Consider the following 16,704-nt stretch of genomic DNA (forward strand, 5'->3'; position numbering starts at 1 on the left):
ACACCTGAGGAAGACTCCACAATGAAGACCGCAACTGAGGAAGACTCCTCAATGATGGACACACCTGAGGAAGACTCCACACTGCAGGACACACCTGAGGAAGACTCCTCAATGATGGACACACCTGAGGAAGACTCCACAATGAGGACCGCAACTGAGGAAGACTCCACACTGCAGGACACACCTGAGGAAGACCCCTCAATGATGGACACACCTGAGGAAGACTCCACACTGCAGGACACACCTGAGGAAGACTCCTCAATGATGGACACACCTGAGGAAGACTCCACACTGCAGGACACACCTGAGGAAGACTCCTCAATGATGGACACACCTGAGGAAGACTCCACACTGCAGGACACACCTGAGGAAGACTCCACAATGAGGACCGCAACTGAGGAAGACTCCACACTGCAGGACACACCTGAGGAAGACCCCTCAATGATGGACACACCTGAGGAAGACTCCACAATGAGGACTGCAACTGAGGAAGACTGCACACTGCAGGACACACCTGAGGAAGACTGCACACTGCAGGACACACCTGAGGAGGAGTCTGCAGCAGAGATGTTGCATTTTTCCTCTCTTTTTCCAGGTGAAACTGAGCTCTACATGTTACAGCTCTTCATACATCACCCCCCACCCCACCCCACTCATGGCAACGGTACTGCTGTGAAACGGGCCAAGAAAATGTTCTCTGGACACAAAATTAAAAGTTTGCTTAAAAAATTTATTTGTTTCCATAAAAAATATCTCAAGACTGATGGCTTTTACAGGAGAACTCGCTTGTTGCTCAGTGACTCGTGGAGGCGGTGAAGACGGGGCTGGAGGGGTGGAATAGACACCGTGCTGCACAGCAACAAGCTCGATGGTTTGTTTTAGCTCTAAAACCCAGGGAAGGCAGTGAGACTGGTTGTGTTGTATTGTAGCCAATGGGTATAGTACAAGAAGCAGTGTTTATAGAGCTTAGGAAAAAATTACAGGAACTGAAATCAAAAAAAGATTATGATTCTTTTATAAAGAATACGATGTGTGCACAAAAAAACAGAAACTTTTTTATATTATTATAGAATTACATACTAATTCTTCCAGGTTTGCCAATTGCTAGAATTGTAAAGGCATATGCGACAGAATAGGATAGAAAAATGTAAAAAGCTGTAAGTTTACTGTTTGCCCCTCTCACTTGCTCAGACACTTCCTCCACCTGATACCTGAAACCCAATAGCTTATGAAGGCAGAGCTGTTTCTCGATCAGGGAATTTAAACATGCACGGACCCAACGAAGAACTCGCAACGGGCTGCTGACGTGTCAGAATGTTCATGAAACAGCTCAGCAACAGAAATACTAATATTTACAGCACACTTTCCCGCAACTGGACTGGTATCCTCGAGTTCACCAGGGCACTGCCACAGAAGACCAGTATCATCAAGCTCCAGATCAAGGCCTTTCGGCACACAGAAGTGCTTGGCGACACAGCCGTGCCTCTTTCTCCAAAGATGAAACGCACTTCTGCCTCTGTGCATCAGGTATGATGTCATCAAGGTGAGACAGCACTGTGGGGCTCCAAGCTTCCCTTTGTAACCATGAAGGTATTAGTGGTTTAAAACAACGGAGGAGGAAGACACAGCACCATTGTAAAGGAAGCAGATTATATGGGACCAAATGCCTGATTAAAACCACCCTGGTAAGCCTCTGGGCTTTGAAAGAGTCTCCACGGTCCACATGAACTTGAAAAGGAGGGGAGGTTCATCACAGCATCAGCAAGCTCAGGCGCTGTTGCACAAGAGGTTTTTCCTCATCTCAGCAAAAACGTGAATCGCAAACAAAACCATGAGGTTCTACTAGGTGATTAAACATTTTTGAAAAGTATTAGTTCTGATATTACTGCTGTAATCATTCATTCAGTGTTGTACTGCAGACTGATAGCTGAGCCCAACATGTCCTCTAGTTCCACCAGTGGAACACACGGGTGAAACTCATCGGTGAGCTCAGGGGCGGTACAAACACCAGGAGACGATCGAACAAGTATTTCCGACGATATACAGATTTTGCTCCTGCTTTCAAAAAAAAAAAAAAAAAAAATGCTGTACAAGATGGGGAAGAGGCCTTCGAGAGGCAGAGCTGAGAGAGCGTCCTCACCCTCTGCTGGGTAAATATTGACCACTGCCTGACCCTGCCAGCGGTCCAGCTGTCCACCTGCAGGGGAGAGGGTCCAGATGTGGGATGATGTGGAACCGGTGGTGGCAGGGATTGTGGTGGTGGTGGGGTTGGAGCTGGAAATTGATTTTTTCCTGCGTGCGTGTGTTTCAAAAGATCCTCCAGGAACCTTTATTTCTTACAAACAAAAAAAAAAAGAAAAGAGAAAAGAGTTTTTCAAAAAGCCCAATGGGGCGTGGCCCGTGCACTCTCTGCTCTCTTAGCGGAAAGGTCCCTTCATGCTCTTGGGCTGGTACTGCTCCACGGGCATCATGCCCATGCAGTCGGACGGATTGCAGCGTCCCTGTTTCCCGGGAGAGCCGGGCGTTCCTGGGGAACCTGGCACCCCGGGGATCCCTTGCTGACCCACAGGACCTGGGGGACCCATCTTCCCATAACCTGGAGGACCTTGGACACCTGGAAGGGAGGGGCAGAGGGGGCATGAGGGTTGAATGGAAAGGTGAGGAGGAAGACGGTGAGAGAGGAGAGGCTGATCGCTTGTACGATATCTCACCTGGAGCCCCAGGAGGTCCAATGTCTCCCATCTCCCCAACTCCTTTATCTCCTTTCTCACCCTTATTCCCTGGAACACCTGTGGAAACACAGCACAGCTGGAAACATCTGGGCTTAGGGGATGCAAAATATCTCTTTATACAGTAGATACATACAGGTTTACATACGGTAACACAGATATACTCTACATCTACCACGCATCTGGTAGATGACTAATGTCCAGTTAATCATTAGTAGCGGGCAGCAGTTGTTAACAAATGAATCACCTGTAATTCTACGTGTTATGTAGACTTATTGTAAATGCAGGCTTCACAGTCCTCTGCGACAGTTAATAAAATTGCTGAAAGATTTTAGAAACTGTGCACTGCCACTAACGAAGGAGCCCTGCACTCCTGCACTGGAGAGTCTTTGTTTGGCCAGGGCTTTGCTACATTTGACTCACCTGGTGGTCCTTGGGGGCCTTGTCGTCCCTCTCGGCCGATCTGTCCGGGAATACCTGGCATTCCGGGTGACCCCTGTCTTCCAGGCATCCCGTCCTTTCCGGGAGGACCTGGCCGGCCGGGGGCGGACACCATCTCCACGGGGAGCTGCACTCGGGACATGTAGTAGGCCATGCGCTCTGCCGGGACAGGGGATAGGCGGGTCAGGGGGTTCTCACACTGCACTCCTTGTAAGCCCCTGCCTGCTGCAGAGCTGATGCACCCCAGAGAACAGCAGGCCAGGCAGTCCAGTGATTCAAAGTAAAGGGATTGTTTCCAGACAGATCCCTGTTCAACCCTTATAAAGAAAGTAGTAAAAGATTGGAGGCCATCAGGCCAGCTTAGCTCAATTGGTTGCTAATAGTTTGGGATGGAAAGCCAAGGTAGGGAGTGTTCTTTATTCCATCCTAACGACATGGAACAGAGGAACCGAGGGTGATGCCACACTGTCACATGACCGACGGTGATGCGGTTGTCCTCCCCTTGTCCTAGTCTCTGTATGCTGTCTGAGTAAAATCATCAGACTAAATGACAACAAAAAACTTAAAGGATCATTACCATCGAAGATCTTCATGACTTGCTGCCGAATAAAGTTCTTGATTTCGTCGTAGTTTACAACTCCCTAGAAAGAGACAGACAGGACTGAAACTTTATTTTCATTCGCATTTGCACGCAAACTCTACAGTGTGCAACCACACTGCTCTCCTGACATCCGGATTAATGGAAAACGTTCTGGGCACGGTGGCCGTCTTACGTCAGTTCCTGGCATTCCCGGCATTCCCGGTGGCCCGGCAGGACCGGGGGCTCCTGTGCTGCCTCTCTCTCCCCGGGGCCCCACCGGACCCATCAGCCCGATTCCGCTGGAGTCGCTCTTCGCAGATCCTCCGGGCAGCCCCGGCCGTCCGCGCTCTCCAGCGGGGCCCTGCGAACCCGGAGAGCCAGCCTCTCCCTGCGGCACAGCGACAGCACGCTCGGTCACTCTGAGTTCAGGGCGGTGACTTTACTCAGTCCAGTTAATTAAAAAAAGACGAGAAGAAAGTCTGGAGCGTCCTCACCTTCTGCCCGGCCAGCCCCCTCTCCCCTGGCTGTCCTGGAGCGCCCTGCGGACAGAGACATGTCCTTCAGCTCAGAGCGAAACGGTCTTGTACTGCAGTGGCCTCGTTATCACAGCCATACCCACCTTCCTGGGCCACTCCTCCTTCACACATTCTCCCAAGATCTGGCATCACCTCTCCCTAGCTAACGACTCTGCCACCTCCCGAATTCCTTTACTCTACTCTACTCTACCGCACATTTGAATATAATCAGTTCTTCAACAACAGCCGATGTTGAAACAGTGGTTTCTCCAACAGCATTTGTTTGTCCTCTGTTCTTTAAATGACCTTCCATATTAATTTTGCCCTTTTCCAGATTTTGCAGGACCCGCAGGAATCACTGAAAATTCATGAAAATAGTACAACTGTCACTGGAATATGTCCTTCCTACTCCTGCAGAGCCATTTCTCTCTCAGTGGAGGTCCTGGAGAGCTCTCATCCCACCAACACTAGCTTGACTCCAGCTCCTTGGTCTTCCTGTCCTGGAAGTTGTGGCTCTCTGGGAGCAGGAGAGAGTGCACCCCTTCTGTATGTGTGAGCGTGTGATACAAGCACAGAGGCGCAGTCTAAGGCGTCATGATCGATGCTCCATGCACTGGAAATGTCCAGGTTTTACTCACATCCTTCCCCGGAGTGCCATCACTGCCCGGCTCTCCCTGCACAAGAAAGCAACAGGAAGCGTAAGGGCAAAAATCCCACCACCCGGCATTACAAGACGTTCCCTGTCTTCTGATTCAAACATACAATCAACAACATGGTGGACATGAAAATTTCACTTTACTATAAGATGTGAATTATTTGGTTTTGATTCTCGAGGAGCATCTAGGAGCATCTTAGAACTGTATCCACGTTACTCTACTGAATCTGTAGAGGTGTCTCCTGAGCCTGCAGAACGATAGGAGTTACTGTAACTGTGTCCTATAGTGACTAACTGTGTTCACTGATCTATACCAGATACTCACAGACTGGCCTGGGTGACCAGGAGGCCCAGGAGGACCAACCATCCCTGGAAGACCTCTTTCTCCCGCCTGACCTCTCTCCCCCTTCACGCCCTGAGGGGAGGCACAAAGCACATGTTGAGCCTACACGTGTACTGAGCTCCAGCTGGCCGTTGTCAGTGGCAAGAAGGTTTGGTGAAACGAGTGGCAAGTGGTTTGTACCTTACTTTACATTTTTAACTTACGACACTGATTACAAAACAAATACAACCATGAGCTGGAACGCTTTAGTAGCTCCATCCAGCATCAAAAAGCGTTTTATTCTTAGTAAGGAGTGTGGTAACAGCATGTTGATTTAATATTTATTTAATTAATTATATTGATTTAGTTATATTAATTGATTAAAACTGCAGTGAGGATTGCATTGATAAAGACATGGAGACATGTCAACAAAACATGGTGCATTACCGGGGTGAATACCAGAAAGGGAAAAGTAACTTACCAGTCCAGGCGGCCCTGCTGGTCCTGGGGGTCCCATAGGCCCTGCTGCCCCCTAAAGCAAAACCAAACAGGTTTGACATTTAAAAAATCAAGCCTTTTGGGATGCTTTGATTTTTAAACAATTTTATTCATTTGTGTCACTGCTGACAACCTGCTACAATGTTTGAGTCACAGACCCACATATGTTTTTTCATGAATAAATGTTGATCATTACAGTGTCGGGACAATATCAGGACAGGCCAGAGCAGGTTGAAAGTGTTTTAGATCTGATAAACTACCACACTCCGCAGAGCATATCACCCCAGGTATCCCACTATTCACACCAAATGTCTACTTGTGTATGGGTTCAAAAAGACATATTTCCTAACTATGATTAAAAAAAATATTCCAGCTAAATTCGTATGAGGTACAGTATTCTGTGTTTTGTAAAAGGGAAAAAAGAAACAACACTAAAGCTTTAAGGCTATGAAGCTCTTTTTCCAATCACACAGACTACAGTCAGATACTCACTAAATGCCCTGGGGGTCCTGCTGGCCCCTGTAGTCCCGGGGTCCCTGGATCACCCTGCAACAACAGCTCTGTTAGCAGAATCAAAGTCAAAAGGAAGCTACAGTGGATCAGATTGCACATATTATTCATTTGCTTAACAGATGCCTTTATCCATTAGAAAATGTACAGTAAGTACAAGGAAAAACTGTGCAGGACCGATAAAGTAAAACTAAATAACAAAGAGGGTAAGGCATAAACTGAACGAGCCATGCAAGGTCAGCACAAACAAAATAAAACCAGGAATTTAAAAATGGGACACGCAGAGCAGTGATGTAAATACATCATAGAGATGTTTACCCTGGTACAGTGGAGAAGTGCAGTTAGCAAGTTGCATTACCGGTCTGAGAATTAAAAACAGTGGGACAACAGTGTCAGACACTGAAGAGTGGAGCTGAGAGCTGAGAGAACACAGCTGCTGTCCAGACACACGAGTCCTGAGCGGCTGAGCGGCTCTGATATCTGTGTGCAGCTCATTCCCTGAGATGGGGAGGTCCACAGAGAGGGAAGAGGAAAACGGGTGGTCAGAAGTTGAGAGGTTTAGCTTGAAACGATGGGAGTGAGCTCAGTAGGGGTTGGCTGGGATGGGCAGTGATACTGGAGGAGATGCGAGTGTCTGAGGGAGGAAGATCTGAACTTTATCAGCTTGGAAAAAAAGAAGAAGAAATGCCGTGGTCCTCCCACAGACTCAGAGAACCCAGATGGCAGAACAGATGGGAGGGAGAGGACAACAGTGGACAGATGGGGAAGAATCCAATAGTTCAATAACATGTATTAGATTCCTAGCTCCCAGCTACCTGGTGCGAACCATGTTCTGTAATACTGAGGTAACACAGATTAAGTGGGAGTGTTAGGCAGGGCATCCCACCCTCATTTCGAATTGTAGCGATGGGCATTTTTGAAGTGTAGCTCACCTCCATGCCAGGCCGTCCTGGTGCTCCAGGTGTACCTTGGGGTCCCATGTCTCCCTGGGAAAGAGCAAGAGTCAGGGGTCAGCCTCATCCCACACAACATTAGCACTACACAGCTGGGTGTCCAGTCAGGCCCATGTTCCTGCCTTTTTCATGACCTTATTTAAGATACTGCTTAGATCATGCTATCGTGACTGAACACATTAGAATGTACAGTACTACATTGAAAGTCTCAAGTTGTAGCTTCAGGAATATAACTTCAGTGAGGACTGGGATGAGCTGGACCTTAAGGAAAGAAAAACCTCTGGATGCTGCTGCAGAGAAAGGTGGTAATAGTGTCACCCCAACCTCCATTCGGCAGGATTCGCAGGGCAATAGATCAAGACCGGCCTCCAGAAAACTAAGCTGTTGCATTACCTACCAGATGGATTCTGCCACAAAGGAGGCATCAGAACTGGTTCTATGCACTTCCTCTTCTAAAACTGTTTAATGTCCTGCACATCAGCTGCATTGCCAGACTATAGTGCCGGGAGGAGGAGAACAGGACACTCTAGTAGCCTTCTAACAGCTCTTTGTGGGGTATGTCTACATAATACAAGCTGTGTAAAAGAGCAGGTGGATAAAATGTCTCTAGAACAAGGAGATTCTCCATAAACCCTAAATTGAAGGACTAGAAAGGATTACAAGGAGATATAGCACCGCTCCTCGAGTTTCTTCAGCACTGCTTATTTAAAGTAGCTATTCTAGGTCATCAACCTCCACTCCCAATCTTCAAGGGATATATTCTTATAGTAACAGTCACTGATATTAAGAAGTAACTTACTTTCTGTCCCGGAAAGCCAGTATGTCCGGTTTTTCCTTTGAATCCCTGGAACACAATTAAAATTGTGCAAAAATTAGCCGAAGACATGTTTCCAAAGCTGTTGATATGTCTGAATACAGACAACATCATCATTATACCATCATTGCTTTTAAGGCAGAATTATAATGGGAGAGTCATTTCTTGTTAAACACTAACAGTTCACGTGAATGTTCAGTTGTATTAATGATTATTTCTTTAACTGGGATTCTGGACTGGAGATATTCTGGGAAATAAAGATAAAATGGCTGCCAGAATACGTACTGGGAGACCTCTGGGACCAATAGGACCGACTGGACCAGGTTCACCCTGGAGAGGAGAGAGAGCACATCGAGAGTCAACATAAAAACCTGCAGGCATCAGAATCACTAGAGCAAGACATGCATGCAGAGTGATGCATGGATTAACCTCACGAGATTGCAGCCTCGTATCATGATCTTCACTATTATTATCAGCTGATGGGGCTAACACCTTTTTCCTAATGGGAAGACAGAAACCTGAATGAAACAGTAAAGTCTGTATGTTAGAAGCAGGATGATGATGTAACTCGGTGATAATGCCGGCGCTCCATGGATGGGCTGTGGGGATTCTGCAGTGATGCAACACAGGAGCAGTCAAACTGGTCACACAGTGAAAGATCTCAGAAGACCTTCCAGGGCTGCATCCTATAGCTCTGCATGCTCTGATGGACGGGACAGAGCAGCTGCACTCTTGCACCCTCTTGGGTGAGTGTGGTGGAAGGACCTGCTCTTACCCTGGGCCCTGGTTTGCCATCCTTTCCATCCATGCCCTCAATCCCTGGAGGCCCCTGGACAGACGGAGGAGACAGGGGAGAGTAAGTTCTACGCAGTGGCCACAGCTTCTCACACCAGCGCTTTGTTTTTTTTCATCCCCCTTGCTGTGCCTAAGTCACGCTGCCATCGGTGAAAGGTCACTGACTCCAGTTGCTTTTTAAAACTTTAAATGAACTGTCTCCACCTTTCCTCCAACTTTCCTGCAAACCAGCGCTTGCAGCACAAAACAAAGTGAAGATCTGCTGTCCATACCTACTCCTGTCTTCAAGTTGCATCTTTCAGAATTTCACAGTTACTCCCAGAAGGTAAGAAGTAAGAGCACAGACCGTCTTAGTGCACTTCCTGATGCACTGCCACACGGCACAGAGATCACAACCTCACAACCTCCCTTACCTGCATTCCAGGTGTCCCAGGTGAGCCAGGGGGCCCCATGGGGCCCTGGGCCCCCCGTGGCCCCTCGCTGCCCTGTACGGGGAAGAAGAGACGATGCTGGTCAGTCATGATTTTTAGGGCCGGATGTCACTTTCAGCCAGCAAGAGAAATGGGTAACACTCGTGCATCTATGGGACAATCTTTGTTTCAGGAGTTGCAGCTGTGTGTGTTTAAGTGTCAACAAAACTACTCAGTTTCAAGGAGGAGTACATGGAGTCATAAACTGCAAGTCAGCCAGCATGAACGAGCCAGCGATTCCTGAAATGCTTCGAAAGCAGGAATAAGACAGTAAGATCCACCCAGTGGATACACCCACCTTCTCTGCCGGGGGCCCCTGAGGACCAGCAGGACCAGCCTTGCCAGGGAATCCGGGGGGGCCCTGCAGAAACAAAAACACAGTCAGGACGACCCCCGTCAAGAGCACACCACCAGCCGCATGCAAGCCTACGCCCAGGAGGCATCACAGTCTCCACTGCCTGCCTCCCTCATCTGGATCGGGTCATTCTAGTGCCACCACCGTCCTCACTGCTTCTGGCGCAAATGCGCGAGAAATGCTCGTGCTGATTCAGGCAGCATAAAGAGCCGCTGTCCCGCGTCACTGTTCTCGCCCGGCGGGGCACGAGCAGGAGTCGGGCCTCCCTGCCGCGAATGCCAGCCCTGCAGAACCGGTTTCTGCCTTACCGGTTGTCCTGGAAACCCCGGTGGCCCCTGGAAACCCTAGAAAGCAAAGAAGACAGGACGTGAGGAACTCGGAAACAGTTGGCGCATTCGGTGATGAATTTGCATCCAGCTCTGCTGTGTGGAGAAACGTCAAGGTGTTTCAGCTGCAGTGAGAGAGACTGCCCCTTACCTGATCCCCTTTGAGTCCTGGATTCCCAGAGACACCATGGTCACCCTTCGGGCCCTGAGCAGAGATAAGAAACAGGCCGTTAAATCCCAGACTTCTCTGGGGTTTAGATCCCAACTACACATGGCAAGGCCCTAGAACATAACCTGCTGTTATCAATACGGCCCAAATCCCCTTGGTATAATTTCATTCTCTACTTCTAGTTTTAATTGTTTAAGAATTCGTTCACATTTCATTGTGGAATGTGTACAACAGGGGCGATGGAGAGCCAGTCAAGTAGGCATTAGGAGTAACCCTTTGATGCTCTACTTACTGTAGTAATACTCTGAGCAATTTCATTTTGACCACTGAAGCAGGTGATTTGTTCAATAAAGGATTTTGGAGATTTGTCAAAATGAAAACCCTGACACCCTATAGCAGAGTAGGGCCAGGGGCAGTCATTTCAGTCTTTAAAGCTGATGATTAAATAGAAAGACCTGCTGGGATGTAGCCACTCCTGCTGCACTGTAACTCTCCTGCTTTATAATTGGTTCCAAACTCATCCGCAGAAAATGAGTAACTGTGTCTAGGAAGCGACGGGGTTGCTGCATTTCACTCACCGGCGATCCGGCAGGTCCCTGGTAGCCCGGAGAGCCTGGAGGGCCCTGAAACAGCACCAATGGATTGAAGTCAGGTTTTTTGGATTCTGGAATTGCTCCCATTCCAGGTGCATCAAACACCCGGTCTGAATTCAGGCTCCCTGTCCTGCATGCTGCTTTCCAATTGTAGCTAACGATTAAGAATAACACAGTTTCTCCATGCCAACAAGTCACATCCTTACCGATTCCCCTTTCTGTCCCACTGTCCCTGGGTTCCCCCTCTCTCCCTTCAGGCCCTGCAGAGGGGTAAACAGAGAAGTGACGGTGAGAAACGTCACTGGGCAGCCCTGACAGACAAGCACATGCACATCCAAGCCCATTGATCCAGGAAGGGACAAGTGAAAAATATTAGCCTGACAGAAACCATAACAAGTACCGTCACTCTTACTGATTATAGGAAAGGTAATTTTACTGGCTTACAGGCTAAATACATAACTCTTTTTTGTCTAGTACGCAGCAATGCACTGCAGTAAAACCAGTGCCAACTATATTTATGTAGAGGATGCAAGAAGTTACAGAGCAGTTCAGTTTCAAATGAGTTTTAATTTTCTGGAGAACATGTAAGAAGACACACACCAAGTGTATGCCATGAAGGTTTTATAACCTGAGTACAGCTCTGGTCACCCTGTAGTCTTACCATGAAGGGTCACAAACAACAGATGTCGGTTTCCCTAAATTGCAATCCCTAAATGAAATCCAGGTTCTTCATTTCAATCACTGTGATTGACTTTGTGTGTTTCAAGAGGCTTATCTGGTAAATGTCCCTTCAGGTTGTGTGTCCGGAGCAGATGGACTCAGAGCACATGGTCAAAAGGAAAGCAGACAGAAAAGGAATGACTCCTGCAATGCTTACATGCAAGCCAGGAGGTCCCATTGATCCTGGGTATCCAGGTGACCCTGGGGGACCCTAGAAAACACAACACTGTTTCAGTGGCACTGTGGACAACAGGAATAAAGAGCAGGTCTCACCACATATGGAGCTCTGCGCCATGGAACAGACATGAGCACCAAAAACACGAATGGGCAACATGCACGACTGAGGATTATTGCTTTTTGGTGAGATGCAGACATAAGTTTGGAATCAAGTATTGACATGGACTGACTATTTGTATAAAAGACGGCTATAGTGTCTTCTTTCAGGGCAATCTCATGGGGAAGATGGCACACAATCGCTGCTGGTGTTCCTGGCAGGAGTCAGGTCAATACCGATGGACTCACCTGTTCTCCCTTCATTCCTGCAGGGCCAGGAAGTCCACGCTCTCCCTGCTGGCCCTTCGAAAGAGAAACGTTTCACTAGAACTCAAATGCAGTTGGAAGGATTTTAGCTGTTCTGCGCCCTGAACATGTTTCCAAATGCACACAAGTACAGAGGAACTTTTCATACTCTGTGCATTCACTGTGCAGAAGAATTGTGTGTTTTCTCAATGCAAAATGCACTTAGGCATTCCATACCTAAAGGACCCAGAAAAAGTCAATTGTACTGCCCTATGTTTTGTGAGACAGCAATCTCATCACATCTCTCTGACCCTAAAAACTCCCCCCATCTGTCTCTTTGTTGTGTTCACACTGCAGCTCCCAAACTGTCTCTGAAATCTTCATGTACACAGCACATACTCAGCTTGACAAACAGCTCTTTCCATACAATCATCAAGCACAGTTAATCCCACAGCTAGTACTGCAGCAAGTCTGACAGATGTAACATTTCTACTCTGACCAAGAAATTCCTGGAAAGGCAGGGGAACAACAAATTCTGTCACATATTGGAAAGTACAGCTAAAGACTTTTTTTCAGTGCATAAAAAACCCCCAAAATGAATAAAGTTAAAAGGAAACAAAGCAATCATTGACTTTTTGCCTTGGTTTTTGGCTTCTGCAGACTGTATAACAGAACGATTTAGAAACCTGGTAGTCCAAATGTACAGTTATAGCATTTCAACTGGTGAAAAGGGCAATTAAGCACTGGACATAAAACAGGAGAAATCACTATTGACGGTTTATAACTGAATCTTCAAGTGGAAGACAAAGAATCTACCCCTACAGACAATAACTCTAGAGACACTAATACAATCATATTCTGGAATACTAATTGTGATCACATGAAAACAGCCGAGAAAAGAATTTGCATTTACACTGAGACTTGACCTTAATCTGCTTTAGGAACCAGTTTCCCTGTTAACACTCGGTTCTAAAATTAAGCGTCCATCATACAAGCTCATAGTTATTGGCTCTACATGGATGACAGAAGACAGGAGTTTTACTTTTTGGGAGCTGCCATAACCTAATTGTGCAGGACAGTTACAGAACCTTTAGTCTTAAACGACTAGTCAAAGGAATTACTAGTGATTTTCTCAGATCCACCTCTAGCAAAATACAAATGAAAACTCAGTAACTGCAAATTTACTAAATAGTTCTCATATGTTCTGGTTTATACAGTTCTGGTTTAAAACTCCAAAATTCTGGCAGAAGTATAATTGTTCTGAACTCTTATATTATGATAAGATACTAAATTACTGAGCTTACAATGTACTAATCTAATTTTATGTTTCAAAGAAATAAAAATGTCTAGCTAGGCCTCTCAAAAGACAAAATTGCATAATATGACTGAGGAAGGTGTTTAGTAAATTAACAGCTTGCTAAATAAAAGATAACAAAAACAAGTTATCTGCTTTATAGAAAAATATTGTCCTACATTAAATTGTACCACAATTCGTGCAATGTAAGAATAATTAGAATTTTTTTGCTGAATTAAAATCAAACTTTACTGTTTTAAAAACAACTCAGGCACTCAGGACATCCTACAGCAAGAGGCAAAACCACAAGTCTTTTACTCCCAGCACTCGGTCACCAGCTCACGGCAGCTCCGAAGTTCTGGGCAGGCAGGAGCCTGGGACAGTCAGCGCTGCGTGGCTCCAGTGAAGGAGCAGGGGGGATACAGGCCAGCAGGACGCGGCTCGATTGGACAGGTGAGCAAGGGCACTGTGACGGCCACTGTGTGGGATTGATCACGTGGAGAGGGGACTCGGCTCGATGGGACACTCAGGAGGAAAACAGAGGCTTCGACAGGGCAGTTAGGTGTTTAGAGTTTTACAGCAGTGTCTGTGAACAGGCCAAGCATTGGGATTCCATGGGCTATTTTTCCCAGAGATCTAAACAGATATCTAAAACTTTGTAGAAGAAATACAAAATAAAATCAGCAAAGTTGTGTCTGTAGAAGGTAAACCCAGTCTGTACAACACAGCTCTGATCTTATTATGAAATACTCTGAAATATATAATAAAGTTTTTAATGTTTTTTTTTGCCTAGACCAAAAAAGCTCTGGAATTAGTTTTCTTATTTCTATTTCTAATATGTAAAAATGAAATTTAAATTAATTAATAATTTCCATTTTGGGGGAAAGAAAAATCATAAATGCTACAGTTACTTTGCATAAATACTTAGCTCACTTAGTATTTCTTTAAGTGGTTTGAGGTTTATTTGAAGGTTTGCTTTGACCGGTCCTGGCCTTGGCTAGTCTGTGCTCTGTAGCTGATAAGTATGCTCAGATCACACTTGCTCAGACCAGCTGACCTGTGTTTGAATAATAAAGTCTGCTACAGTCAATGCCAAATTCTTTATGCAAGTTTGGGGACACACTCCAATCCAGACCTACAAAGAACTACAGGGCCCAGACTCGCACATCTGTGCACCAAGCCATCAGAGATTAGTCTTGGATTAGTCTCAGGATTCACAGCTTTGCCCTCCTGTCCAATGCTGTCCAATTTCGACTCCTCTGTTTAGCTTGTTCTTAGCGAGCCAGAGTATCTCCTGCATGCTCACAAGGCTCTCCTTTGGGCCATGTGAGCCTCAGCAGGAAACACAGACCAGACTGGACGATAAAACTGAGACATGGAGAGAGAGAGAGACAGAGGGGGTGTGGGTGTGGATGGAGAGTGAGGGATGCCAAGCAAAAGGGCAGGAGAGCGGAGGCTGCTTACAGGTAATCCGGAGGGACCTGGAGAACCAGGGAAACCTGGAGGACCCTGGAGGGAGAAACAGGCAGTGAGAGGGACAGCCCCGTCTGCACACTGGACCCAGGGGATGGGGCCTGTAGACAGGGTGGGCAGGGCCTAGAGGGCTATTCTCACACAGACGACATCCTAGTTTCAACTTGCACTTGTTCCCTTACTAGTTACCGGCACACCATATTCCAAAGTGCAGACATCATTAAATTGGGCCTTGCCTCAGATTTTACAGAATTAAGCTGTGAAGTGCAAGTGCTGGCTTTCTGTCTATTGTATCTTATTTGGATTTTTTTTTCCATTTTAAATTGGAATTACATGATTACGTTAAGAAACGCAAAAAAACATTTAATACATCGAGCATGTGACAGATTGACGTGAGCACGTGACAATAAAACAACAGTAACAACTATATAACCAAAAGACAGATAATCTCCATTCGCCAGAGGCAGTGATCAACTAAATTACATTCCATCTCATTAAGGTACTCCATCCAGCTCCTGGAACTGGCCTCCATCCATGTGTAACCTCTTATACACGTTGGAGAATTTTTTAAAAGTAACAGACGTTATCTACAAGTCTAGATAAAACGGAGGGAATAACAACGCCCAAGAAAATATAAGGAACCCTGATGAAGACAAACTCTTTCCCAAGTCTTTGTCGGACACATGGGAAGAATCTGAGTGCCAATCAAGTGATCGACCGAAGAGTGCCCCCTGTGGATCAAACAAAGCACTGCAGCTCTGCTTGTCTTAAAGGACAGATTGGGCTTCGCAGTCTGCTTAGTGCTTCCAAAGCTCCACTTCCTTATTAGAGGGGTTTAGTGCTTCTTTTGACTCCTGTACTCCAAGGTACTTACCATGGGTCCTGGAGGACCTGGGAACCCCCTGGGGCCCTGTGAACCATGTGATCCTTCTTCACCCTGCACAGTGGGAGAAAGTATTTGGGTCATGCTGGCGCCCCCGGAGAGGCAGGATCTCACACCGTTCCTGGTGGCCATTATCCACCGGGTACAACACTTTCCGCCTCTGCTAGCACAGTATTTCATCACCCGTTGCCTTTGATCCGTCAAGCCGGGATCAAAATCACAACGTGCTGGACAGCCCCCCACCCACCTGCCCACCTCACCTGCTCTCCCTTCTCCCCTCGCTGTCCGGGGATCCCTGGGGTACCTGGCACCCCGGGGCACCCTGGACCCCCATTGCCGTTGTCACCCTGAAACAGAGAGAGGGGGAATCAGCTGAGCCCCGTCACGAGGATGGAGAGGCGGTCGTGGGCTCTGGTTGGCAATTGACACCCCGAGACTCCAAAAATCAACCAGCCAATCACAGCCTTCACTTGCACAGTAACTCCTGGTGCAGCGCAAGTCCCAGAGTTTCATTCGATCCCAGATTCTATTTCCCAGAGAAGGTGAAGAGGCCATTTGGCTCATCTAGCCCCTCTGATAGATGGTAGGATTTCATCCTGCTGTTTCTTGGGAAAAAAACAGGGTATCGAATACTGGCTTCAACAACACGGCTGGGTAATATATTCAAGGCACCCTCAACCCTAACCTGAGAGGCTGAAACACATGTTTCTGTCCAGGTCCTGCTGCTAGATGATGCCTGTGCATTTTCATATGCTTGGGCTCCTAGCATCCTGTCCGGACCAACATTTCGATCCTTCTCCTCCGCACTGTGCGCTCACACAGCAGAGTGTTTCTGCAGCGCGGGGCAAAATCAACAGGACAAGTATTCCTCTTGATAGCGGTGGCGACTAAAAACTGATGGAGCTACGTGGGAGCTGCACAGGGCTGCCGGAAATCACAGTGGCGGAAGAGCTGCACCTACCCGGGCTTCTTCTTTCTGGAGCCTCTCAAAGCACTGCAAAGCAAAACCAGAAACAAAACTCAGCCCTGGCGCAGCATTCCTCTGTTTGTCTGTCACTCCCTGCCCCGCAAACCCCCAGTCAACACCGAG

The 16,704-nt window shown here is 47.1% G+C and overlaps 1 protein-coding gene across 7 annotated transcripts in view; it reads right to left on the minus strand.

Annotated features, from left to right (window-relative positions):
* Window positions 1–709: 709 nt before the first annotated feature.
* col16a1 (collagen, type XVI, alpha 1) overlaps window positions 710–16,704 on the minus strand; it is a 59,884-nt gene continuing 43,889 nt past the window's right edge. For 6 of the 7 annotated variants that reach the window (XM_088602447.1, XM_088602449.1, XM_088602448.1 and 3 more), the window contains 26 exons: window positions 16,576–16,608; window positions 15,875–15,961; window positions 15,606–15,668; window positions 14,723–14,767; window positions 11,968–12,021; window positions 11,603–11,656; window positions 10,932–10,985; window positions 10,711–10,755; window positions 10,115–10,168; window positions 9,946–9,981; window positions 9,581–9,643; window positions 9,226–9,297; window positions 8,793–8,846; window positions 8,303–8,347; window positions 8,003–8,047; window positions 7,183–7,236; window positions 6,233–6,286; window positions 5,724–5,774; window positions 5,246–5,335; window positions 4,904–4,939; window positions 4,245–4,289; window positions 3,944–4,138; window positions 3,748–3,811; window positions 3,153–3,329; window positions 2,712–2,789; window positions 710–2,614 (listed from right to left, as the gene is read on the minus strand). In XM_088602447.1, the coding sequence (XP_088458573.1) occupies window positions 2,418–2,614; window positions 2,712–2,789; window positions 3,153–3,329; window positions 3,748–3,811; window positions 3,944–4,138; window positions 4,245–4,289; window positions 4,904–4,939; window positions 5,246–5,335; window positions 5,724–5,774; window positions 6,233–6,286; window positions 7,183–7,236; window positions 8,003–8,047; window positions 8,303–8,347; window positions 8,793–8,846; window positions 9,226–9,297; window positions 9,581–9,643; window positions 9,946–9,981; window positions 10,115–10,168; window positions 10,711–10,755; window positions 10,932–10,985; window positions 11,603–11,656; window positions 11,968–12,021; window positions 14,723–14,767; window positions 15,606–15,668; window positions 15,875–15,961; window positions 16,576–16,608 (1,845 nt within the window). In that variant the 3' untranslated portion in view covers window positions 710–2,417. The remainder of the gene's footprint in view (window positions 2,615–2,711; window positions 2,790–3,152; window positions 3,330–3,747; window positions 3,812–3,943; window positions 4,139–4,244; window positions 4,290–4,903; window positions 4,940–5,245; window positions 5,336–5,723; window positions 5,775–6,232; window positions 6,287–7,182; window positions 7,237–8,002; window positions 8,048–8,302; window positions 8,348–8,792; window positions 8,847–9,225; window positions 9,298–9,580; window positions 9,644–9,945; window positions 9,982–10,114; window positions 10,169–10,710; window positions 10,756–10,931; window positions 10,986–11,602; window positions 11,657–11,967; window positions 12,022–14,722; window positions 14,768–15,605; window positions 15,669–15,874; window positions 15,962–16,575; window positions 16,609–16,704) is intronic. The other variant, XM_088602450.1, reaches the window with a different exon arrangement.

This window comes from Lepisosteus platostomus, chromosome 13 (genome assembly GCF_059453375.1).
Source record: "Lepisosteus platostomus isolate fLepPlt1 chromosome 13, fLepPlt1.hap1, whole genome shotgun sequence".
Classification (NCBI taxonomy): Eukaryota; Metazoa; Chordata; class Actinopteri; order Semionotiformes; family Lepisosteidae; genus Lepisosteus; species Lepisosteus platostomus.